This window comes from Indicator indicator, chromosome 4 (genome assembly GCF_027791375.1).
Source record: "Indicator indicator isolate 239-I01 chromosome 4, UM_Iind_1.1, whole genome shotgun sequence".
NCBI classification, from domain to species: domain Eukaryota; kingdom Metazoa; phylum Chordata; class Aves; order Piciformes; family Indicatoridae; genus Indicator; species Indicator indicator.
Window position 1 is genome coordinate 12488286 of NC_072013.1, and position 26934 is coordinate 12515219.

Sequence of the window (26934 nt, forward strand, 5' to 3'; positions counted from 1 at the left end):
GCACGTAACGTCGTGGTACGACACAGGCATGATAGACTGGTACTACAGGGTATCATACAGGGAGCTGGAAGCCAAGTATTACTCTACAGCCCAAAGGTGGAGAGTACCCAGAAAGGGGCATCACAGTTTAGTGGAGGCAATCATTGCTAAAACCAGAAGGAAAAACCAAAGCAACATCCCTTGCCTCTCCCTTCTGCCAGTAAACCTCGGTGAGCGAGGAGAGCTCCAGCTCAGGCGGAGGGAACTGGGTGAAGCAGGGCGCCGGAGGCCAGGCGGACGCAAAGGGTGCTTGGTAGGGAACCAGGAATCTGACAGGTGTCAACAAAAGGCTCAAATGGCTCAAAAACTGTACTGAACAACAAGAGGAGAGGCAGACACTAAAACCGAGGGGAGGGGTGGAAACCAAGCGACCCACCCGCCCCTGAAACAAAACGAGACAAAGACCCCGACCTGACGGACCGACAACACGCATCCAAAGGAAACCGGCGGGGGTGGGGGGTTGTGGGTGAGGCTGACAAAGACCCGTCGTCTAGCTTATAGATCATCAGGTTTAGACATGTAGAGTATGGCCCCAGCACATGCTTCTAAAAAAGTGAAATGTTGCCACCTACATTGCAGCTGCCATGGTTGGAGACACCAGTAAATGTCTACACGTTGTCTCAAATCTTTAGAACTCTGCTTAGCTTCTATCAGACGCACGTCATCTTAACTCTTTAACATTTTCAGTGTGGGTTTCTCCTTAATATATATAATATATATATATATTTTTCATATAATATATCAAAGTTTAGGGTATATGTTAGAAAAAAAAACAAAACAAAACAAACCCCCCTACCTCCCCCCACCCCCAAAAAAAAAAAAATCCCCCCAAAAAATATTCAACAGCTTTCTGATCTGAGGCATTCCTTTCCTAAATATCAGGGTAGAACTCAGAGCCGTGGTCCATGCTCTGCAACATCGGCTTCTGGTCAAGGGAGGACATCCTGCTGAGCATTTCAGCCGACAGCGCATAGCTGTTGCCCGACTTCTCCTCGAACCAGCTATCTAGGGCCCTTTTGCAGTCGAAGCTGGCGATGGGCGGCCCGTTGACGGCGATGGTCAGCAGGTCGCTGAGCTGCTCCAGCGTGAGGCGTGAGCGGTTGTTCTTGCGCACCCGCTGCAGGGCGGTGCGGCCCTTCTCACAGCAGGCCGAGGAGGTGGGAAGGACCTTGAGGAGCTGAACTATTTTGTTGAGGAGGGGGAATCTCTGTTTATATTTACAGATGTGGCTGAGCAAGTCTTTAAAACCATTTTTGGTATAATAGTCCACCTTCAGTTCTCGCCACTCCATCAGCAGGCTCCCTCGGGTGTCCATCCCCTCTCTGCAAACATCCCTGGAGAAGGATGGGACCGTCTCCAGGTGTTCAAAGATCTGTACCATATCCTCCTTCCCATAGCTCATGAGCTCATCGGTGCTTCTGGGCCATGCTGCGAGGTCAAATACCTGACAAGCCTTGACAAATGTCCGGCTCCGGGAGTCAAACCTTTGGGCGAGGATCACCTGGGTCTTCTGGCAGATCTTCTCTCTGATTGACTGGAATTTGGCTTCGGCCACCCGCAGGTTTTTCACAGCGATGCCGTTAAAGCTTTCACGGAAGTTCTCTTCGAACTCCTGCAGGTACTCCCCGGGCGAGTCTGCCAACCGGCTGATCTCCTGGATGGCCTCCTCGATTTTGTCATCCACCTGTGACACGAGCAGGTACTCCCCTTGGAAGACGTAGGCGAGGCGTGACAGCACAGCAATCACATCCAGCAGGAAGTAAATGAGTTTAATTGACTGGTAGTCCATCAGGAACTGCAGGAGGGCCAAGGCAATGGCAGAAGCATCCGCCCTTTGGGTCTGGCCGCTGATGTCTTTGAGATGGGCCACGACCTCCAGGTAGTCCTTAATGAGAGCATTGAGCACATTCTGCTCCCCAATGATCCACTTCACTGCTCGAATGTCCCCCAAGAACTCAGTCTCCTCGCACAAGGTGGCAGCGGTGACCCTTAGCTCACACATTAGTCGGGGTGAGTAACGATAGAAACTGAGCAGCTGCTTCAAGTTGTTCTCCAGCTCCTCCAGGCACGGCAGCTCCTTCCCACTGATGGCGTCCAAAATTTCCAGGTGGGGCCTGTGCACCATGAAGGGCAGGCAGAGAAGCCAGGGCAAGGTCTTTCTGATTGTCATGAACAAGTTGGCTCTCAGGCTGGCGGTGATGTTAGCACCGTCGACTCCCAGGCCGATAGTTGGCTTCTCATCCTGCAATCGTATTCCCAGGCTGGAGAAAGCCCTGTCTAAGGCCTGGAGGTAACTGTCTGTGGTAGAGAAGCCCAGCTCCTGCAGAGACAGGAACTCGGTTGCCGGAGGCCCATCGCTGCTTGTGTACTGCACATAAACTGCAACCGTGTCGGCCAGCACGTCGTCGCTCTGCCCGTCCAGGATGATGCTGAGGAAGGGGGATTGGCGGATGCGTTCAACCAGGTCCTCCCGGAGGGCCCGGGCAATGTGGTGGATTAGGATCTGGCAGTCTCCCTCGTTCATGTACTGATCCACCACCTTGAGTTCACACTTCCTCAGCAGTTCTGCCAGGGGCCGGAAGTCGTAGTAGGGCCTGCCCTCCAGGGCCAAGTGGTAGGCTGTGTTGAAGAGCAGGGTCATGTTCCGGCACATCTCTTCTGTCTTCTCCGGATGCATCCTCAGCTTGTAAAGCTGCAGGCACTTCTTGTGGAGGTTGCTCTGGCTGTGAAGCTTTATCGTGTGGATCTTGAACTGCTTGGAGCCGATGATGAAGGCTGAAGTCCGAGAGGATTGCACCGTGTACTGCCGGCAGACATGGCACCACATTTCGTTCAGCGTCGGGGAGTACCGCAGGAACCAAAACTTCTTCAGCCACTCCTGCTTGAACCGCCGTATCCTCCGGCCTGTGGCAGAAGACATCTTGGAAGGCTCATCTGTAGCAGTGATCATGTCGTTGGAAACCGATTCATCAGCAGAATCCACCTCCTGGTCATCATCCTCCATGATGGTGGGAACGGAGATGATGCTTTCTGAAGCTGCAAGAAAAGGGAAAAAAAAATATGGTATTTGCAAACTCGCTGAGCTAGAGAAGCATTACACCAGTGGCAGGAGCTGGCCACAACCTGCCCTCTCCTGCCCACAGTGCACTACAGGTAGAATTTGAATCAGGGCTTAGAAGGGGAAGTAAATCAATGTTTCTGCTTAGGAACTTTTCTCAAAGCCACCACAATGGACAGCAAGAAAGGACACTACACCCTGGCCATATGCACAACACATGGTGTGACCCAAACACTCCCTTTGGTGAGGGCTCCGGGCTGCTCAACAGCATGCTCCTGGAGGAAATGAAACACATCTTCAGTGAGGGACACACAGTTGTGTTAAGACAGTGGAGGAAACAGAGAGGGCTTCCCAAGGTGGGACCCAGCAGGAGGTAGTTTCACAGACAAAGAGCACATGTTTCAGTGCCACCACAGAGTCATTCAGACCAGCCTGGCAGCGTGGGAGGCACTGCGGAGGGGCTTCCACTGGAAGAGAATGCATCAAAAATACAGCAAAGAAACTGTCTGCAATGGAATGTCTCTTTTATTGGCAGTGCACGAGCGATTACAACGGCAACAACGAGAGCGAGTTGGCATACAGAGTCTTTCCCAGACAGCTTTGTTTGGTTTGTCCACTGTGCCCACAGCAGTGCCAGCTCCTGGCCCACCTGTTCACAAAACCTGGCAATGAACCTTCCGCAGAGCCATGTGTTCACCTGAATGCTCAGAGCAAAAACGCTTTAGACGGGTACACAGCAACACTACTCTCCTTAGGCAGCGTTTGGAGAAGGCTGCTACTCGGCAGGGCTTACCTGTGGGGTCTGAGAACTCTTGGAGCTCGGGTACCTGGGGCGGTAGGACAGGTGGCTCGGGTAACTTCCCAGATCTCAGCATGTCTAACTCGGCCTGCAGCTCCCGAATCTTCTTCTTCAGCCGGATGCAGTTGGGGCAGAAGGAGGTGGTGGGGATTTCATGGGAGTTGCCTTGTGCAGAGGCCAGTGACAGCTCAGTCGGGCTGTCTGCTGTGAGTGACAGGGGCTCTTCTTCCTCATCTTCAAGGATGCCCATCTCTTTGGCTGAGCTGAAAGAGGAACCATGAGGGACCTTCCATTCCCCCTCACTCCGGTTTCTGCCGAAGTTTAGGGAGCTGTGCTGCATGGCACTGCCACACCTCTCAAAGATGTCTTCAGCCTGGTATTTAGATGCTCTCTGGATGGAAAGCGGCGTGCTCGTCGCTAACTGGTTCTCTTCATACTTGGCAGACTCCAAGGAGGCCTCCAGGACGTCCTTGAAGATGAGGTCAATCTTTTTTTTCTTCGTTTGGGGGTGGGATTCCCCCTCGTCACAGCTGCGCTTGTAAGGGCTCTTCCCTTGTTTTAAGGTGGCGAGCTGGAGCGGCCCCCTCCCGTCCTCTTGATTTTCTACATGCTTGTCCAGCTGCTCCCTCTGCCACTTTCTGTCTCCTGGAAAGGAAAATGAGGGGTGGAGATTATAACGGGGAACGCAGCAACATCCCTCAAATCTAAAAACTCAAACAAAAAAAAGATCAAAAAGGCATTTCTGAAGCCCTGCAGGTCTGCACATCACGTCACCCACCAGGCAAGTGACACAACTCAAGTGGACAGCAAGGCGGGCGAGAGGAGAGCCCTGCTAACGGGCACGCCTGCAAAACCAGAGACAGTCCTGGGCAGCCACAGCCGAGGAGGACCCACAACGCTTTAGAGAGAAGAGAAGCTACAGGCAGCTCCTTTTAATCTAAAGGTATGACCAACCTGTGCTAGAAGGAGGCTAGGAGGTGAAGGCCTGACCGCGGTGGAAGCTAACACCCAGAGCCCAAGCGCCGTTTGGGCTGGCTGGAAGACCTGTGTCTGTGTTGACTTGGTAAAAGGTATCACACGAAGAGCAGTGCAGAGATTCGGACCATTCCGTGACAACCCCGGTGCCTGTGCACACCACCGCGCCACGTCTGACAGCCCCCTGCCTGGGACTCTCGTTCAGCTTGGAGGCTGCTCCAGAAAGGCAAAGGAGGAAAAATAACTTGGCACTCTGAAACCCCATGGTACTCATTGCCAACTGAGCTACAAAGGGGTGGATGCCCTCCAAGGATGGGACACTGAGCTTGTCCCAGTGGAGTCCAAGAGTGGCCATTTGGTGATTTAACAAAAAAAAACACCAACCAAAAACAACCAACAACCAACAAACAATAACAAAAGTAACCTCACACAAATTATTAATTGCTTAAAAGAAAGGGAATAGCCATATTTCCTTACCTGGAAATTCAAAAGACGATAGGTTTGCCTCAATTTCCATCATTTCTTCTATCTTGTAAATAACTTCAAGCATTGATGGCTTTCCAAACAAGACGCTGCTTTAGGCTGAGGTTTGGTTTGGTTTAGTTTGGATTTGGCTTGGTTTGGATTTGGTTTGGGTTTGGTTTGCTTTGCTTTTAAAAGTGCATTCATGCTTTCATAAGAGTGAGGTAGCATAAAGCTACCCTTCCCTCGCTAAGGAGAGTAAGGCTAAGAATACAGAGAAGACACAAGGCTCACAACAGTTAAGAACAAGTTACCAGACCAAGGGCAGGCCTGAAAGGCAGGGGGTTTGCAGGGGGTTGAGATGCTGGCTGGCAAGCACAGCCACTTCTGGACTGAGTCTGTCATCACTGAGCTTCTTTTCAATAGGCTGATGAGAACCTCTGCAGGCAAAGCTTTGAGTCTTTGCCTAGTATCTCCCCTATGATGACTGCTGGCAGAGGCAGGGATTTAGAAAATAGATTCTTCTTCAGGCATTGGAACAGGCTGCCCAGGGAGGTGGCGGAGTCACCATCCCCAGAGGTGTTCAAGAAATGTGTGGACAGTTTAGGAAAGATGTTGAATTGCTGGAGCATGTCCAGAGAAGGGCAACGAGGCTGGTGAGAGGCCTTGAGCACAAGCCCTATGATGAGGAGAGGCTGAGGGAGCTGGGACTGTTTAGCCTGGAGAAGAGGAGGCTCAGGGGTGACCTCATTGCTGTCTACAACTACCTGAAGGGAGGTTGTAGCCAGGAGGGGTTTGGTCTCTTCTCCCAGGCAACCAGCACCAGAACAAGAGGACACAGTCTCAAGCTGCGCCAGGGGAGATTTAAGCTGGAGGTGAGGAGAAAGTTCTTCACAGAGAGAGTGGTTGGCCATTGGAATGGGCTGCCCAGGGAGGTGGTGGAGCCACCATCCCTGGAGGTGTTCAAGGGGGGATTGGACATGGCACTTGGTGCCATGGTTTAGATAGGCATGAGGTTTAGGGTGACAGGTTGGACTCGATCTTTGAGGTCTCTTCCAGCCTTCTTGATTCTATGATTCTATGACATGGCACTCTGGGACATGGTTTAATGGTGGTCTTAGGTTGAAGGTTGGACTTTATGGTCTTAAAAGTCTTTTCCAACTAAATCAATTCTATGGTTCTATGACTCTTTATTTTTTTTTTTTCCTTGACCACCTAAGGGGTTCAGCCCTATGGAAAAGCCATGAAACCACAAGGGGTGATCCCTCCTATTTATGATGGGTCTCAGCTCCACTGATGAGGTGGGTCAGAAACCACAGGTAGAAACAAGTCCCGGGCACCATGTTATTTTCCTCTGGGGTTAATAATGTGTGTCACTTCACCATCTGCAGGGAATCAGAAACCTTTCAAACAGTGACCCAAGAGATTCTGGTGCTGCTCCCTGAGCACTTCCCAGTGCCTACCCAGACAGGTCTAGCAGAGCCCAAGTGATGCTTTGTTTTAACAACGCCTCTGCACTGCTTCTGTGAGTGCAGGCTGAGCCCATATCACTGCAGGGTGAGCTTGCGGAGACATCTGAGAGGTCCTAGGGTGGCCTCCACAGCCATGTGGGTTTTTGCCTGAGTGTGTGGTAGGCTACAGTGGGTGCTGTGGAGCTCAGAGGCAGATCTTCACTGGGCCCATAGCTCAGAGCAGATTGTGAGTTACCATTTCACTCATACAAACCATGACACAGGGTGAGTGTCCCGGCAGGGCAGTCACGTGTGGTCTTGGTGCCCTTCCAGAGCAGCTCTTGCTCTACTTCCAGAAAGGACTAAACCACGTGGACAACTAGTGTGTGCATGGAATGTGGCAGAATCACTGAAGCCATCAGTGAGTGATGCTCATTAGCAGAGGAAAGCATGTTGGTACCTATCTTAACTCAGAGGTGAGAATCACCCAAGTATGGCCATCAAGACGTGACACTGTGAGTGCACAGCAGCTCCAGGGTGATGGAGGACAACCAGCTTTTTCAGGCCGTCTTGTCCACCCCACAATTAAAGAGGAGACACCTTTTACCAAGTCAAGGCAGCAACAGCAGCTGTGTGATAACACAGAGGGGAACCTTCACAAGGAAGTCAAGGGGTAGTGTGGCTGCCCCTCCAAGGCTGTACCAGTGTGTGGCCAAGCCTGGAGAGAAATGCCCTTCAGCTCTCAACATCATACAGAGGAACCAACGCAGCTGACGCTACCCTGATGCAAAGGCTTTGTTCCAGCACAGCTACTCTTTAAAGACAACCTTTTGTATCCAGGGGGAAATCAGCCTGACAAGCACACAGCCTCCTGTATGTTGTACACACACCCTAAGGTTGTGAGGTTAAGGAGCCTCTGGCTGATGTCGCGCTGATCCCAAATTATCTTTCTGAAGAAAGAGGAGATAAATTAAGCGAGGAAAAATGGACAAACACACACACCGAGGAAATCTCTTTCATATGCACACAGAACCAGCAGCAGCTCCCTCAAACAGGCTGCTTGCGGGAGCCAGGCAAAGCAGCACGTTCAAAAGAAGAACCTAATACCTGTCTGTGGGGCCACCAGCTCGCAAGCTGCAGGCCAGAAAGCCTTGGGACGGAGCAGCACTGTGATCCCTGGGCAATGCCTCGGGCCCTGGCAGCACACACATGACACAATACAACACATGACAGGGCACAATCGTTCTCCCGTGACCTCCACAAGAGCAGTCACCTTACTCTTCTGGTCCACCCATCCACCCATGCCACGCCACGCAGAGCTCTCCTCCAGAGGGGCTTCCCTTCTAGAAAGGCAGAAGCTCTCCTCACACAGCTCCTGCAGCACCTACTTCACCCACCGCACTCGGTCCATCGAGGGAGGCAGCCCAAGTGGATGGAGGGGAACAGGGTGGAGAGGGAGGGGACTCACCGCTCGTGAGGTTTCTGTTGATGGTCTCCTGGGACATGCTGTGCAAGCGCTTCATGTAGTCCTCACTGTACCAGACCCGCAGCTTCTCCCCAGGGTGGATGTCACGGCAGGCACGGAAGTAAATCCTCTCGCTGTGCTGGAACGCCATCAGGTTCTGCTCCCTCTCCTCCCGGGAGATAATCACGTACCTGAGGGCGAGGTGACAAGGCAGCCATGAAGCACCAACTCCTCTCCTTTGCCCCATCCTTGCACCAGAGCAACAACCACGATGAAGCCAGAATGGCCTTCAGAAAGAGTGATTGACACGGCCAGGCTGGAAAGCATGGGGCTGTAAGCAATGGTGTGCAAACGAGCATGGACACCCAGGGAACACAAAGCCAGTGGTCCACTTCTGTTGGGGAAGGGATGACAACAATGTCCATCCAACCTGAAGGAGGTTGCCCAGGGAGACGGTTGGGGCCCCATTCCTGGAGATATTCAAGGTGAGGCTCGACAGGGCTCAGGGCAACCTGATCTAGTTGAGGATGCCCCTGCTTACTGCAGAGGGGGTTGGACTAGATGACCTTTGGAGGTCCCTTCCAATCCAGACCATTCTATGATTCTCTGACTCTGATTCTCTGATCTCTGCCAGTAAGGGTGACATAGGCTTTCACAGGCAGAAATATCTTTGCCTAGTGATAGAAACAAGGATTTCTGGACTCTTCACCATCACGTGGACGAGCAGAAGGGAGATACTGGACATGGACAGAACCAAGGTGCACAGCTAAAAGCTTTTCCTCCTCCTGCACCTCTTGCCTCTCTCATCCCTCCCTGCTGCCCTGAGGTTAACAAAGGTGAGCAGCAAATAGCTCCTCTGGCTTCTGCTGCTAACAGGCCTTGCCCAGCTGTTCCCTTCCAGCTCACAGCTATCTCTCTGGCTGAAGAAATCCATCAGTTTCCCCTGAACACTCTTCCCTGCTCCACCCACATGCCCACACAGGTAAGGACTCCAGCCCACACCGAGCCACACGCCAAAGGTCACCACCCTGGTGAAACAGAGCACAGCAAACCAGCCTGCAGCAGCTCACACTGCCCGGGGCTCCGGCAGGGCTGCTCCCACTGCTAAGCAACTGTGCCTGTGCTTTGCCACCAGCTGTGTTTGTGCCTCCTGTGCTACCAGGATGCTCCACCATCTTCAGTAACTGTTTAAAGAGCAGGCTCTGGCACTGCCACAATCAGCCAAACATCGGCCTTTGTTAGCCCTTCTTTTACTCCCAGTCTCAAAACAAAGGAGCTCTTAAACCACCAGTTTGTGTATTTGGGAAGGAAAAGGAGCCTGAGGAGTTTCTACAGGGCTGTCACTTCTGGGGTCAGCCATCACTCCACCAAAGACCTTCAGAGTTCCAGGAGAGATACAACCCCTGAGGTACAGCACTGTGCTGTGGTCAGTCTGATATCTGCAGCACAGAGGATCCCAGAGGAAGCTCTCCCAGTCCAGGCGGAATGCCAGGATGCTTCCTAGCACGAGTTTTGGAGACTCATGCAGCTGCTCTGCACACTGCTGCCCAACCATCAGCCAGAGCAAGGACAAGATCAGGCTGCTCCTGCAGAACAGCCCAGTTCCCTGAAGAGGTTTATCACCCTGACATTGTTCACAGCTCCCCCACACCACACACAGGACTCCTATCTTCACAGCCATGAGCACTGAGGAACCCATGGGGCAGGGCATTCCCAGACATAGAGAAGTTTCTTCACCCTGGGTTTCCCATAGGAGAATCTCAGCCACCACATCTTGTGAAAATAATTAATTCAGATGGTTTGGTGGAGAAACAGCTGGAGCTGGGAGACCTCCAGAGAGGGACCCCAAACAGAAATCTCTCGGCAGTTATCCTCTGACAATGTTTGAGATTTTATTTGAGCTACTGCGACACCCAGCAAACTGCATTTGACAGCCAAATTGAGGACATTCCCTAAACCACAACTTTGCATGGGAAGGGGAGAGCCCAGTTAGCTATTCCCACCAGATCCCACTTTTATTAGGAAGTATTTTACCTAGCAGAAGCAATGTTTTTCTTGTCTGCTCTCCTCCTGCCTCTAAACCTCTCCAAGTCAGCGTCCAGTGCTGCTGCTTTCACCAGGAGGTATGAAGAAAGCCCTTAAACAGGCAGTTGTGGGATAATCCAGCCACAAACACATTTCTTCACAGCGGCTGGCAGTTCCTAACTGGTTTGTGCTCCAAGAGGAAGGTTTTACATCTGTGGTGCTTCCCTGAGGTGAGGTAAATGGGGATGAGCTCATCTGCAGAAACGCTCTCCAAGCAGCGCTGCCAGCCCTGGTGAAAGCAGACCCAGGGACACCAATGACACAGGTTATGAAGGGCTGCATGAAACCCAAGGTCTAAGACACCTCATGCAATTGCACACCAGGGGTTAGAGGCAGCAATTTCCCCAGGACAGAAGAAGCCACTCCACAAACCAGCATCCTGCTTGGGGCATAAGCTGCCTGCTGAGGAGAGGAGACTGTACCAGCTTGCCTTCACTGACATGTCTAGCCCAGGCTGAAGCTCTCACATCATCATCAGCCCTCCCTGTGAAGGCTGGGAAATGGCTAGCCCCTCTCCTGCTGCCAAGCACTTAAGCTGACTGAAGGTAAGAAGGGCACTCAGGCTTGGATGCCTGGGATGGGCACAGCTAGGCTGACACAAGGACTGCGTCCAGACAGGAATGGCCCTGCTCCCACAGCCCATTTCCCAAGGGACCATGATCCCCAGAGGAAGGGCAGGGTTGAGACAGACCCAGCTATCTGGAGTTGCTCCCATTCTGCATGGCCACCAGCTCCACATAGGTCATTTCATGTCCTGCTCAGTCCCTGGAATGAGCTAGGCTCAGGAGGATCACAGATTCTGCCCAGGATTAATCAAAAACAGTCACTGCACCAAGGGAGACCATTCATGACCCATTTGTGGCTATTGGTGCTTAGATCAACCCCATGGCTGTTGGAAGGCTCCAGCAGGACCATCTTTCCCATAGCCCTTCTAGCTAGCAGCAAAAAAAACCCCATCCCTCTTTTTTTAAGCCACAGTCCACTAAGGACACCAAACTGCCAAATTTTGGGCTGGCCCGGTCAGCATGCCCAGTAAAACACCACAACATTTTCTGGCAGCTGGGACCATTCCTTCCCTGGAGGGGAATGGAGCAGCCAGGACAGACAGCGAGGAGGAAGGAAAGCCCCACAGCTGGAGATGGCTCAGTTTTCCAGCCACCTCCTCCAGGATATGCCCTGTACCTCCCCTCTGTATCTCACCCTCTGGCTGGCTCCAGCGTGTGGGAACAGGGAAAAGGCCTTTTCCAAATCATCACTGAGCAGGAGATCCCACACAGAGAGGTTCCAGCAGCCCAAGCAGAGGCCATGGGGTGCAGTAGCCACAAACCCTGCTGAGCTGTCCAACACCGAGTGCCTCCTGTAGACCCCACATCTGCCAGAGGTTCACCAGCAGTTTGGGCACAGTGACACGAGAGGAACAAAGGACTCGACAGCAGCCATGGTAAAACTCTGGGATGTTTATTGCATTCTTAACAAAAATACTCCGAAAATGGGATTTTGTCAGCACGTACAGGACATGGAGATGCTGGGGCTGAGCACAGCAGTTGGCTTGCACACAGGCACTTACTTCAAGAGCCAGTTACCGCGATGGGTGTGGGCGGAAGCGTCCTCTGCGAGCCAGAACAGAAAAGCCATTCCACCGAGGGGTCTACACAGGGCAGGAGGTTATGTCCCCAGGTCTGGGCCCATCTGTAACAGTCCACAGAGGAAACTGGGGCAGACATCAGGCAGTTTACAGTACAAGGACCTTGCTCCTGGCTGGCTTTGGGGGTTTGTAGCGAAGGCTGCACACCCTGCACCAGGACTGTGTCCTAAACACGTCTGTGTGGGTGCACTGATGGTAGTTACTATGCCAAACCCCTCCAGCACCTCCTCCTCTGCAGACCTGGGGGTTCCTGGAAGGGATTCCCCTGGACAACATCAGAGCTCATTCTATCAGTACATCCACAGGAGAACATCAGCAGGGACCACACATTATAAAAATATAAAATAGTAGCTTTTATCTGTAGCAGCAGCACTGTATTGACTCAGAAAGCCTTAATTGGTCACTTTTTTGGTTCTCTCGAGATTCATAAATCAGCCCCGCTCCTGCCAGAGTTCTCAATCTTCCCTTCAACTGGAGGGAGACTGGGACTTCTGCAGAATGCAAACTTTACAGCAGAAATAAAATGATAAACCCAGGGAAAGGTGAGCGAGTCCTGCCTTGGTCTGCCCTGCCCTGCCCTGGCACCAGCACTAGAAAGAATGTCCTCTGCCTGGGTCAGGCCTCAGAAAGGAGGTTTTGTTTCCTTGCCAGACCTTCCTGCAGCAAGGGCCTTGACTGCACCACTTAAAATAAATCACTTGGCTTAGAATTAGAGAATGATTAAAAAGAAAAAAAGGCAAAGCAGGTCAGGAATGCCTGACACAGCAGAGGTACAGTGATCTCTCCAGAGCAGAAGCCACTGCAGCACTCTTTCAAAGGACAGGCCAAGCAGGTGAAAAGAAGACCCTTCAAGACCACCATAAATCAAACCATCCTTCTGCTATACTGCACTGCCTAGGTTCAAGGCAACCTTTTTGCCAAGGCTGTAGCCTAGACATGGCAGAGTGGTACACATTCAGGTCAGCTTGAATAGCTTGCTGCAGCTCACCTCCACATACAACAGGACAACCTGGACTGCACCAGTAGCATTTTGGCAACACCTTGGCCCTTTTGCTTGCATGACCCAGATTTTCCCAGGATGGGAGCAGCATGGTAGATACCCATGTGCAAATCAAGGAGAAGACTTCCCATGTGTGACCACTACCCGAGCCTAGTTTCAGACTTGGGGTTGCAAATGGACACCTGATGCAGGGCTAAAGCAAGTTAAAAGCTGTCACATGGTTCTTTGTGTCAGTATAGGGAAAGCAAGCAGCACAACACCAGCATGGCCAAGACTGGACACCCATGTGTCAGACTGCTGGAACAGGTTCAGAGGAGGGCCACAAAGATGATCAGAGAGTTGGAGCACCTCCTCTCTGAGGACACAGTGCAAGAGTTGGGGCTGCTCAGCCTGGAGAAGAGAAGGCGCCAGGGAGACCTTAAGTGCAGCCCTCCAGGACCTGAAGGGGGCTACAGGAGAGCTGGGGAGGGACTTCTGACAAGGGCTGGGAGTGACAGGATGAGGGACAATGGCTTTGAGCTGGAAGAGGGGAGGTTGAGACAGGAGATTGAGACAGTGAGGATGGAGAGACACTGGAACAGGTTGCTCAAGGAGGCTGTGGATGCCCCCTCGCTGGAAGTGTTCAAGGCCAGGCTGGATGAGGCCTTGAGCAGCCTCAGCTAGTGGAAGGTGTCCCTGCCCGTGGGGGTGGGTGGGGTGTGTGGAACTAGATGGTCTTTAAGGTCACTTCCAACCAAACCATTCTATGATTCCAGTCTACAAAGCTGTGAGTTTAGATGGTCAACTCTTCACAGCAAGAGAACACAGCACAGACCCCTCCCTAAACGACACCAGGTGCAACAGACCTGTAGGGAAGCTGGCAGGATTACAGGGATACAAACCCAAGCTGCTCCTGAGGTCAGAAGCAAGCCCTACATCTCTCCTTGTTCCTGTGTAGTCTCTCCCATTTAGAGAAGGGTGAGGCAGCTCAAAACCGAGGATTAGGACATGGAAGGGAATAACATGGTACAGTTCCCTGGAGATGTTGCCATGGTATGAAATCACTGCCTTTTAACTGCAGCAGTGAAGGGTAGATGGGGGTTTCAGACTGGAGCTGGCAAAGATTGAACTCTTGGCTGTCAGTGCATGGAGTACATGCCCTAGCAGCCCTCCTCAGCAATCTGAAACCACACACTGCTCAGACACGTTCTCCTGTCCTCAGCACTGTGCCTTCCTCCCTGCTCTGCACAAGCTCTCCTTTCCCATCCCTCTCCCCAGACTTGTGCCTAGGTCCCAGTAAGCCCTGGATTGCTCATTAGTGCTGAATGCAAGGTCCAAATAATGAGCAGCAAGAGTCTGGAGAGCCATAAGGGTATTGCATCTCTGCACAGTGCATACTGTAATGTGCAGGAAGATGAGAACAGGAGCAGGGTCCATCTGTGGGCTGACAGCAAAGGGAGCCCTGGAGAGCACTGTCTCACTAAGCACCACTTCACAGGCACAAGAAGATATCAATTCCCACTGCATCTCTTGGCTTACAGAGTGCTCCAAGCATGGGGAATCCAGTGGAAACTCCTAATTTCTATGAACAGGAAGAAGTCCTACACCCCAAGCTCTGTAAGGCTGGAGATCCTTTGTTGCCATGGCAGGGGCCTGCCTGGCTATTCAGCTGCCAGAACTCATACTGCTCTGTCAGCTAGCTGCAGGGTGGGTGGGGTTGGGGCTTGCTCACCTTCCCCACAGCATACTGGTGGACATGGAGAGGGCTGTGGAGCATGCAGCAGCTGAGGAAGGGGCACCCTTTTTTATCCTATGTGAAGCAGACTAAAAATGGTGCTTTCTCTTTCGTGACCTGGTAGTCCGTGCAGGGGGAGTCTTTTTGGGGGCAGCTGGGTTAGACTCTGCACTGGGCTCAGGGGACTGCTTTGAGCCAGCTGCTTGCAGAATGGATCCCTGCACAGCCTTAGGATCTTGTATCCTATGGAAAGCCTGGAGCCCATCACGGATTTCTGACAGAGTCTGGCACATCTGGCCAACCTGGCTGCTGAGGTCAGCCATCCTCTGCCCAAGGAGGTGCATGCTGTCTGCCATGTCTCTGTGAACAGCCACCAGCTGCTGGCAGAACTGTCTGAGCAGCTCTGTTTGCTGCGTGTGGGAATGGAGGAGCTGCCGGTCCAGGCTGGAGAGGGAAGGGCTCCTGGCACGGGTGCATGGGGCTCTGGAGCAGGAGGCGGCGTGGGGAGGTGGACGGTGCAGGTCCTGCCTTTGGCTGGTAGCTTCTGTGTGTTCTGATGAGGAAGAGGCGTGGAGGAAGGAGGGCCCAGAGAGCTGGCTGAGTCCTGCACTGGCCCTCTGCAGCGAGGAGAAGCGGTGCTCCTGAGAAGTGCCTGGCACATGCTCGTCTTCGTCAGCTTAAACACAAGAGGAAGCAGAACTCATTAATGTGAAATCCCTTACAACTCTGACTTCTGTTTCATGGGATCTCAAAGCACATGGAAAAAGGGTTGACCCCTCCTCCCCCTCCCCACTCTGCCAGTGGAGACAAGCCTGCAGCTCCTGATGCATAACTGAACATGTACGTGGCTGCAGCGTTAGCGTCGGGGGGACAAGCTCAGCTCTAAGAGGCCTGAAGAGCCTAAAGAACCCAGCCAGCTGAGGAGGAATCCATCTGCACGCAGCCCCCTTCACTACTAGAATGGAAATCCATTTCAGACAGCAGCAGTGGCTCCCTTGAAACCTTAAGCAGCTATGACGCTCCAACGTTTTGGAGGGACTCACGACAGCCTGACACATTCAGCTCCTCATGTCAAAGCCTGCTCCCGCCTCATTTCTGACATCCTCCACACTGACATAAGCACAGATGTAGTCTTTGCTGTTCACCAAGTCTCTGCTGCAAAGCCACTGTGTAGCTTGGCATCACTAAGATAACCGTGCAGTCAGGAGTAGCAGCAACAGGACCCTGCATTAATTGGGCAAGCAGACTGGATGGACAACCAAAGCAAAGCACCACAGGAAAGTTCTCATGAGTCTGGTAATACCTCCTGATGTGCCAGTTCACAGGTACAGGCACACTGATGGCAAGAAGAGATGATGCTTCACCTGTTCCCATGCCCACTATCTCCTTGCACAAGCCATACTCATTTTACCTCTGACACAGCCCAGCTAGCTTCCAAGAGGGAGGCAAAGAAGGACCAAGCACCACTTTGTCAGTTCTTGACAGTTTTTGTCCCTGCTTTCCCACTAACAATATTACTTCAGATAGAAGACCTAACGTGGTAGGACATTAGGTCTTGTATATGAAGAAAGATCTTCCAGGCCATTGGAAGAGGCCATCTAACACCCATAAAGTGTGAGTTGGCTTCTTCCCCTCTTTCTCCCTGTTGTATCTCTTAAAAGCTCACAGACCAAGAAGCTGCACCTCCACACAAGTAAACCCAACATATGCAGCTGGGGAAGGGACCTGCAACAGGCAGTGTGTGGTTCAGCACTGGAAGGTGCTGAGACTTGTGGTGCAAGAAGATGAACTCAGACAGGAGGGCCACCAATTTCTCTAAAAGAACGGAAGAGGGAGTCATTATCATCTCCCTTTCTCACAGCACTTGTGCTGAGCCTTCAGACCACCAGCGAGAAACCGTCAGTGGCCTGGCCTCCGAGCACAGCCACTGTCACGTGTGAAGAGAAAGAGTTAACAGTGCCCATGCCACAAACCACCAGTGATCAGAGACCCCAGGACAGCCCTCCTGGAAGATGTTGACCCTGCAGTGACCTGTTAGTGAGTAGCATGTGATTCTTCTCAACTTGACAGCACTGCTGTTCCGTTGGGGTGCATGCAAGATGAAGAACCCCTACTCCTTTACAAACACTTTTTTTTTTTTTCCACAGACTGGAGGCAGTTGCACTTCAACTGCAGATGTTCCCTCACCTGCATGATTAGTTCAGACTTAGGACCCGTTAAGAGCAATGTCTACCCTTAGAAGACAGCATGGAAAAGGATTAAAGAAATAAAGAAGATGGAAACAGCTTTCCCTCAACCCATCTCAACACCCCCTGAGCAGAGCAGGCTGTCTCAGAACCAAGCACAGCAGTCAGACCTGGCTTGACGGGCACCCTGGCATCTCCCAAAACACACACCACGCTCTTGTGGTGTCAAAGTGAGACAGGCAAGCATAAGACAAAGAGGTGTTAAGGCTGATACTTACAGCTGATGGAAGGGCTGTCAACCACGTCCAGATCCGCTCTCCGGAAGCCGTGTGCCTGGCGTGACGAATGCAGCGTCGACTCGATGGCTCTCTCGTGGGCGGTCAGGACGATGGCCGAGGGCCGCCCCGTGCTGCCGGGGCTGCAGAGGGACCTCTGCATGAAAGCCAGTTTGTCCTTGGTCCTTCTCTTCATGTCGTCCCATCTGTGCTTAATCTCTTTTACAGACCTGGGCACCTGGCTGACTGATGTGATCTGCCTGGCTATGCCTTCCCAGATCTTGTCTCTGTCAGCGTGGGACAGACGCATCGTGTCCCTCCCAAACAGCATGGCTTCATTTCGGGTCACCTCAGTGACCAGAATGTCCAGTTCCTCCTTGGAAAACTTGGGCTTCCTCTTTCGTTCTGCCATGTTCCTTGGGTTGAACATCCCACAAAGCACAATTGGGTAAAGGAAATCAGCGCAAAGCATCCCCCTGCATCCAAGCCCTCGCCCAGTGCAGCACTGGGGCAGGGGAGTTGGGTGGGATCCAGCTCCCCACACACACAACCACCTCTCAGTTTTCCTCAATCGCACCGGGGAAAGGCAGCTGCTTTGTGTTTTAAGAGGAAATGTTCAAGCTTCAGGAGAAAAAAACACCAAGCGACACTAAGTGTGAAGGAGCCTCCTCAGCTTTTCCAGTTCAAGTGACATGTTAACACTCTGCCACCCTGCCTCAGGTAGGACAATTTTGGTGCAGCCTCACAGCACTCCCCACAGCGTGTGTGCAGGAAAATGCCTGGGAGCTTGCAAACACGTTGATGAATTGGCTTCTAAGGTGACATCACTCAAAAATGGATTCTTGAGGAAACGGAGAGGCCTGAAGCACCTCTTATTCTCTGCCTGGCACCACACACAATGGACTCTTTTCCACTATCCTCTCCATCAAAACTTGCAGCATGTTGTGCAGAGGTGACATCAGTTTGGGTTCTTTTCAGGGCAGGGAGATCTCAACTAGACTCACAAGCAAGGTCGGGGCTGTTCCGCCTGAAGAAGAGAAGGCTCTGGGAAGACCTTATATGGACCTACCAGTACCTGAAGGGGGCTACAGGAAAGCTGGGGAGGGATTTATTACAAGGGCTTGTAGCAACAGGGCAAGAGAGAATGGCTTTTTATTGGTGGGGATCCCAGAAGGTAGCAGACAGCTAAACCCAGGGATGCTGGGAACTTCTTTGGAAGGGGTCAGCTGTTTTGGTGCTCCTATCACATAGGTCTTTGTAATTTAAAAGGAAGTTCTCAGACAGAAATCTCCACTAGCATGGAGAACACAACATCTGAGATAGAAGACTTCAGTGTAACTATCAATTGCCCCCCAAAAGCTGTTGCTTACATGCCTAGAAATTCCTGCTTAAAAAGGCTATGAAGGTGTAACACAGAAGAAGGCATCTTATGGTTAGGACACTGAAGTCTGGAAGTGACACCATGGCAGGGAAAACCTATTGGTTTCCCTGTGTGTTGGTTTTCTTTCTGCTTATGGTCCCAAATGAAATGAAAGCAAAGATGCTACCACTGGCAGACAGCATCTGTGGTTTCATTTTATTCGGAACCTGCTGTTGGCATCTCTGCAATGTTAGAGGAATAAACCCTGGCTGGGATAGCTACACCTACATTTAAACCTAAACCCTTGGCTGAATTCCCTATCTCATGGGCAGACTTTAGCCACCTCAAAATGCTTTCTGAGAAGCTGGTCTAGGCAAAGGCCTCATCATGTTCCCCACATGCCCCATGTCTGTGATGGCTCTGCTGGCACCTCCTCAGAGCTGGGTGCCTTCAAGCAGAAGAGGTGGCTTGGGGTGTCCTAATGTGAAAAGTGCTGGTGGAGTGCTGCAGACCAAGAAAAGCCTACAGAAAGGCAGAGTGACCCTTGTCACAAATGGGGTTTGAGTTTCTCCTTATTGCTGTGACACTGCTGTTTAATGAACCTCAGACACTGCTGCCCTCCATCAGAGTGTGAGAAGCTGCTAACAGTAAAGCTGGGAAACCAATAGGAAATGCTGCTCAAATCCAGAGGGATAGCTGGAGGCTAAGTGCACAGATGCATATCACTTGGACACTCATCCTTGAGATATTGCTTTGGTGGAGCTTCATTTATGGAGGGACAGAATGAACATGTGGGGAAGATGGTAATGAACTGATGGAGGTAGCAAGGCACTTGCTACCGTGACCTCAAGGGGAAAAAGAACATCCCAAACTTCAAAGGAAAACAGTTCCCCCAGCTGCACACTGGGAGGAGGGAAAAGGCCTTCATCAAACCCGGGTTTCATGTGCATTCTTGCAGGTACCCATGACAGCATCACCAGTGCCTCCGTGTGGTGGAAACAAACCTCCACAGAGAAGCTGCTCTGCTGACAAGGACTAACAGGATTTTGGAAGGTGGCCCTGGGTTAGGGTGAGCTGACATAAGTCTCTCAGAGCAGCTCAGAGCTGCTGGTGGGGTCAGGAAACCTGCACCCTCCTCTCTGCCAAACCCATGGCTGCTGCCACCAGCCAAGCTGCAGTGATGGGCAACTAGAGCCTTCCCAGACAGGGTATCTGGGATCCTCAAGAGCTTAGACCAATCTGTGGTAGACCTGGATGTTCAGATTTCATTTGCTCCAGCATGACTTGGATTAAAACTATCTAAGGTAACCTAAGCATTCCCCCAGCAAACTCATTACACAAGGAGTAATGAGTTCTGGCCAGTTTTAATCACAAATTCAATTACTGCTGGCTTCCCAGCAGGCACATTAACCTCCTCCTCCTCATAAAAACGCAGTCACTGTAACTGCCAGAGGGATCTTTTTTCCCCTCATGCATTTCCTCCAGCATGCAGGATGCCCCTGGGAGCAGTCACTGTTATTTAAAGTATCTCCCTGGGGATGCTGTGTGGGTTTGAGCAACTTCCAGAGGAGCTCCAGCTGTAGGTTTGTGAATTCACACCTCAGCCCAGGTCAGTCTGGAAGCACGAGACAGTACAGCTTTGAAAACACAAGTGACACTGTAAAGCACGTGAGCAGTGGCACTTAAGGACCACCCCACAAAGATATGAACCAACTGTACTCTTCTTGGCCTCCAAGACATTTCTCCCAGAGCTCTGAAGTATCTTTTTTTTAAACACGGATGACAGTCCTGCAGGACTTTAGGATCCCTTTGCTCTGCATTAATGTCAGTCTGTAAGGGGTAAGAACATTTGCTCCACTTGCTGTGAGGGAACAGAGGCAGTTTAGAGAGTTCACCAACATGAGTTGTGCACCACAGGCTAGTGGCTTTTCCTCCCCCCTTCACATGGGCAGGCACAGTAACCCTGGTTTTTAAAGCATTTTTATTGTTAAAAGGTCCTCTAAAGTGAAAGTGGCTGCTCAGTACTTAAAAGATTGACTGATCTAAGTTGGTCCTGCTTTGCACTGGCCATTGGGGCACCTGACCAGAGCTCTGACATTGTATAATGATTAGATCTGAGACATCTCCATTATAAGGAAGACTTACAGAACAGCCTTGCTCCCCATGACCTCTTTGATACTATCTTTGGTGAGGAGAGGGGGCAGAGAAGGTGGCAGAGAAGGCAGCAAAGGAGAATGTAGGGAGGAAGTCTCACAGCAGCCTTTTCACGTGGACTGAGAGGAAAGATGGGTTTCACAGTATCACAGTATATCACAGGTTGGATCTGTGGATCAGAGTTTGAACTGTGCCAGGTCTGAGAAGCCAGGTACTCATGTGTAAGGAACACAGACTAGAAATGCCCACACTAGCCTGGATACCTCATACAGGAGGCATTCCAATTCAGTTCAGCACCAGCAGTTTGCTGGTACTTTCAATCCTGCACCTCTGTCTGGGCCAAGTGATACATACACAGAGGGATGTTTCCTGGACTTTCTGAATTGCTTTCATTTTTGGTCAGACCACTTAAATTTTTCAGGGGTCCCCCAAAAATGAGTAACAGAATTTCCTCAGAAGTAACCAGGAACAAGGGTTGGTTCTGCACTATCCTCCAGAATCCCCAAATGCTCCCACCAGCAACAATTTATGGTTTGTGCCTGAGAAAGCACCAATTTCACTCAAGGTTTGCTATGGTCTGTAGTAATCAGTCACCGTGAGCCCCCAGGAAAGCAACAACAGAGGAAGGAGCTTGCACAGGTCCTGCAGGTCAAAGTCATGGAGTTTCATAAAGTACTGGAAACAACAGAGCTTTACCCTGGACAGAGATGAAGGGTGCCAGCAGGCAGCTTAGGAGAACATGCTTCCAGCATCAGGAGTTGCCTCGACTGTCTGAAGAGGGAAAGGGCAAGAGGATGCCACCATGGCCATGCCATCTGCTATGCTTGGTGCTATTTCCTCCCTCACCCAGTGCCCTGAGTAAACAGCCACTTGGAGCGAAACCAGCAAGTGCTGCACAGCACACATTGTCCTCAGTGGGAGCAGGACAACAGACTTGGATGTGGCAGTGGGACAACAAAAACCACAGCCAGATCTACAAGGAGAGAGTGGAGGCAGCCCAAGTTTGCCTCCCCACCCCATATTCACCTAGCCAGAGGGTGAGTAGATCTGCTTTGCAAAGCACTCCGTCTGTGAGTGATGGCAGAGAGCACCGCCTGAAAGATAAAGAGAGTGCTGGCTACAGCGTCCTGGAGTACAGCTCCCTGGCAGGACAGGTCCTAGTGCAGGGTATGAACTTCACCTCTGCCTGAAAGCTAACAAACCCAGCAAAGGCTTTTTGAAGACCACCACCTCCACCTGAACTGTCAGTCAGACTATGTGATACTGCTATGCAAAGCAATTTTCAAGAGTAAAACCAGAAAGATCAGCAACAGTGGTGTAGCCCAAACAGGACCTTTGACACACCCTTCCCCAGGGGAGCTGCAAGCAATCCTTTTCCACACCACCAGAATCTTCTCACCTTTCAAGGCTGTACAGAACAGCGCAGTTCACACTCATCTGGAGACTTAACCATGGCAAATACAAGTTCTTTGGTGCTGGCACCATGAGCGGTTCCCATTTAAATCCAGACACCAAGATTACGTCCACGGCAGTAGGAAGAAGAGTTCATCGCGGGGTTTTTGCTTTCCAAGGCTCTGTTTTCCCTTAGCTTTGCTGTTATCCAGATCACAAAAAAAGCCAGATCTAAGCACAAAATCTTACTCTGATTTTTGAACTTGGCATTCTTTATTTCAATATCTATGTCCTCCTACCTATCTGTCCAGTGCTTCTGTTTGGAGTGACAACTCCAGCTTCAGCCCAGGTCTAACATGTTTTCTCATGCCGCAGTGAAGAGCTGCATCAGCTGGAATTCTTACAGAAAAATGAGATCCTTTGCTGAACTTTACAAACATGAGTGTCAGAACAGCTGCTCTCCAAGATGAGAGTCAGAGCAAAAGTGGTGCAACCAGATTGGATCAGCTAGGTCAGCCTGCATCTGGCTGCACTTCACACTTTCCCCACAGAGAGTGGAACTGAGAACTCCAGAGACCCAGGCCAACAAACCAGTTAATAATTCCCATGCTGCTTTACTCTCCTATGATAAAGCCTTCTTGACAACAACCATGTCCAAAATCCACCCCGACAGCAGGCCCGTGGGACAGGGCCTCAGAAGGCAGCAGTGTATGCTTTCACTCAGAGCTCTGGTGACTCATCACTCCCACCAGGCACTCGGGTGCTTTGGCTCCACCTCGGGACGCCTCAGGAGTGACCTATTTTGCAGGCATATGCCAAGACTTGAAGCACTGCAGCATGGTTGAACATGCTCCCTTACTGGTGCACCTAACAAACCGGTACCAGCCCCATTCCTGTCTGGAATTTGGGCTTTCCCCCTGCTCGGGGTCCCGGTGCCAGCAGAGGGAGCACAAGCACAGGCACCATTTCTGCTGTCCTCCTTTGGAGCAGCAGAAACTGGTTCCTCCTCACACAGCAAAGCTGACTCTACCATTGACAGCCACCACAGACAGCTGTTTCAAGGCAAGCCCAGACAGAAAACCAAGCACTCCTTCAGTGTCTGTCAAATGGGAAAGGCCAAGAACCCCCAAACAGAACCAAACTTCACCTTGAGGTTAATGCAAAGCATTTTGCAAATATTTAAACACAGAGTAAAAACCAAAGTAAAAACCAAAATAAAAACGGAATGAGACCTGCCAGCATTTCTAAGAGTGGATAAATAGGAGCATCTTCATCATTTGTCCTCATTACAGAAAACAGCCACCCTTCACACACACCCCTCTTAAGGCCCTTTCATTGGATCTGACTCCAAAGGATTCTCATTATGATAAACACCGAAAGAACAAAAGCACTCCCTTCACGGAAAGGGTTGTGGCATTTTGGTTTGGTTTTCTGCCACAAAAATCAACAAGGAGCATCTGATGGCCTCTCTGTGGAAGGGCCCCAGAAGGGAAAGCAGAAGAGAACTGGACTCACCTCATCCAGTTTGCTTTGGTTTCATCTGTCCCATCAATGGATTTGTAGCGGTTGTTCTTGTCAACGATCTGCAGAGCAAAAGAGCAGATGCAGCATGTCAGGACAGGTGACAGGACAAGGTCTGTGCCTCTCCAATCACTGCTTCAGTTCCAGCCTGAAGTTAGGACATGACACTCTATGCCACAACCTCAGCTCTCCACAATACCACAGGCTGGTGCCCTGGATGTGTGTGCAAGCTGCTCTGAACTGACTTGAAGGCACCTTCCCATGGACAAAGAAACTATAGGTGTAGCTGACATGACTCTCACCAGTCATGAGATATATAAGACTGATGTCTGCTTCAGGATAGGGCTCAGACACACATTTGTTTTACAGACAGAAAACCCTCAGAAGTATTTCATAGCAGCAGCTGCTCTCCATTCTTTTTTCCCCACCTACAAATCAAGTTCCACATCTCATTTCTCATTGTAACTGTTATCCATCGATCTAGTGACATCTCTGTCTCATGGGCCAGCCACAGTACTAGGGCTAAAAAACACAGGTTTTGGTACTGGAGTCTGCATGTAGATCACTTCCTGAGGATTGGAGCTCCTCTTTCCTGGCCTCTTGGGCCACCTGCTCTGCCCAAGTGGGCTGAGAAAGAATGCTGCAGTCCATGAGAGAGCTCTATCCTTCTTCTGTCCTCAAAATGAAAACCAAAGCACAGAAATCTACTGCAGGAGCCCTAGAGGTTGAGTGGGGATGAAAGAATACAGCAAGGGGGAAAGGAAAAGCAAGCTCTGCTTCCCATAGCTGTGAACTGTGCCAAGGCACATGGTCTCCCTTCATGTATTTATACTCCTACACTGCTAATAATTACAGGAGGCCAGTGTTTGCCTACTGGGTTATCAAATCTTCAGAGAAGGGAGATGGCCAAGGTCTCACTCCACAGGCCTATGGACCTACGAGGATGATTAAGGGACTTAAACATCTCTCCTATAAAGAAAGACTGAGATAACTAGGACTGTTTAGTCTGGAGAAGAGACTAAGAGGGGATCTTATAACGTGTATAGATATCTGAGGGGTGGGTGCCAAGAGGAAGGGGACAGGCTCTTTTCAGTGGCACCCAGTAATAGGACAAGGAATAATGATATAAGCTGGAATGCAGGAAGTTCCATCTTGACATGAGGAGAAACTTCTTCACTGTGAGGGTGACAGAGCCCTGGAGCAGGCTGCCCAGTGAGGTTGTGGAGTCTTTCAAAGCCAACCAGGGTGTGTTCCTGTATGGCCTGCCCTAGGTGATCCTGCTTTGGCAGGGGGGTTGGACCCAACAATATCTGGAGGTACCTTTCAACCTCCAACATTCTGTGATTCTGTGAGTCCCCCCAGCTCCGAGCTGCATGGCTGGGTGTCACTTTGCTGGGGAGCCACACCACTCACCAGCCACGAGAAGAATCCTGCAGACTTGTCCTGGCTAGAGATCTGCCCCTCGTATGGCCCGAAGATGTGACCTTTGGGGATCACCTCGTTCATGCAGCGCACGTCGTTCTCCCCGCTGGGCTCCTTCACCACCTCCATGCCGGGCGGGATGGTCAGCGCTGCCCGGTCAGGGATGCCCACGGGCACGGGGGTGTCCGACACGAACACTGGCGGGCCATGGTTCGGGCACTCATCCACGAAGTACTCCTGGCAGGACTCACAGACTGTGGGGCGAGGGGAGCAGGGGTGAGGCTGTGCAGGTGGTACAGATGCCCGCAGAGGCTCACAGGACAGCATATCCCAGCTCCCCACCCTCCCACGGCCTGCCTAAGCCCCTTCCCCAAAGCTCAGCCCTCACACAGGCAGATGGTTCACCAGCTGCTCACTTGTTCCACCACACGTCTCTCAACCAGGGCTCTGCCTCAACCCACACCCACCCAGACAATGCTTGCATGAGCCCTGGTGCCCCTCACAGATTCGCCACCAACAGCCACACACACAGGGACAGGCCCCAGTACTGTTTGCAGAGACAGAGGCTGGGGTCTCCCCACACATCCCTGGTCAGCAGCAATGTCCTCAAGAGGGAAGGTTTGATTCCCCACATATCAGAAGGGGACTAAATCAAACCTCCCTGAAAGCAATCACCCTCATCATGCAGCATTCATTCTGTGCTTGGGAGAGAGGCAGCACCCAGGCACCTGCCAAGTGCCCAGTCAGAGGCTCAGGCCTACAATGTGATATTCTGTAGGTATGCCAACACAACTGGCACCAGTTTTCTTTCCCAGAACACAGAAGGCAAATTGCTGTTATCTGTGCAACACTCCCTTTGCAGTTTCTGGATTCAAGCCTTTGGGTTTTTTTGATTCTTGGGGCTTCCCAGTTCTCATTTTCCTTTCTCCAGCTTGCTTCCCACCCACCCCTCCACTGCTGTATCACCCCACTGCTTCTGGGCAACAGCTTCCTTATCAAATGTGCTGGTCCTTTCAGGACAGCACAAATTTGGCCCTGGCTTTTTGATTCCCTGCTTCCCACCCCACACCAGCAGATCACCAACTTGGAAAGACCAAAGTCTATACAAGCAGCAGTGCTGATTTTCCCTCACCCACAAGACACTTACACCAGAAATCCACTTGCTGAAAGCTCTTGGTCATGATCAAATCCCGTTTCCCTTTCAGTTTCTTGGACTCCACCTCCATGGACTGTGTGTCAGGCCTTCCAGAGCTGGAGAAGGAACAAGAGAGAGATGACATTATCCTACAACCATGAAACTGGGACTCCACACAGAAAGAAGCAGAGGCAATAGGGTCTGACCAACTCTCTTAGTCCCCACACCTGAAGCATAGAAATGATCCAACTTGCCATCCAGCCCGTCAAAAGCTGGTATCTGAGGTGGCTTAAGTCTAAAACCTACAGCAGGCAGCGGCTTCAGCCAGAGCAACTCTGCCAACAGCACATGAGGCAGGAGTGTTGTAGAGGAGACTTCCACCAGCAGAGAGGCAGTATGGCACTGCTACAGCCCAGGAGAAGTGCTGCTCAAAGGCAAGGCCTCATCAGCACCACAAAGCCTGATCTGAACTTACATACACAGCAGACACGTGTCTAGCAAATGAGTAGGTGACCACCCCCATCACCCACTCCTCTGTGAGGTAGACCTCACAAGGGAGGGTTTTATTAAGTTTGGAACTTTGAGAAGCTCAAGTATATCCCTCCAAACCCAGTTTAAGCTAAGAGGAAAGGTGTTGGCAAGGGGGGTAGAGTACATCAGAGCAAAGCTCGGCCACATACCAAGGCTGTCCATACTCCTGGTCCCGGCGCGGAGAGCAGGCCTCTGTTTTTATCGTCACCATCTCCCCTAAGGAAGTCTGGGTCTGGATCAAACAGTCCTTCAAGTTTTCACTCAT

The 26934-nt window shown here is 51.3% G+C and overlaps 1 protein-coding gene across 1 annotated transcript; it reads right to left on the minus strand.

The window, feature by feature from the left end:
* Window positions 1-910: 910 nt before the first annotated feature.
* Window positions 911-26934, minus strand: PRDM11 (PR/SET domain 11). Its single transcript, XM_054400776.1, has 7 exons — window positions 26819-26934; window positions 26151-26254; window positions 24995-25257; window positions 23576-23643; window positions 8253-8440; window positions 3891-4541; window positions 911-3075 (listed from the first exon to the last, which is right to left on the minus strand). Exons 1-7 carry the CDS (start codon window positions 26932-26934, stop codon window positions 911-913), a joined length of 3555 nt encoding a protein of 1184 aa, XP_054256751.1.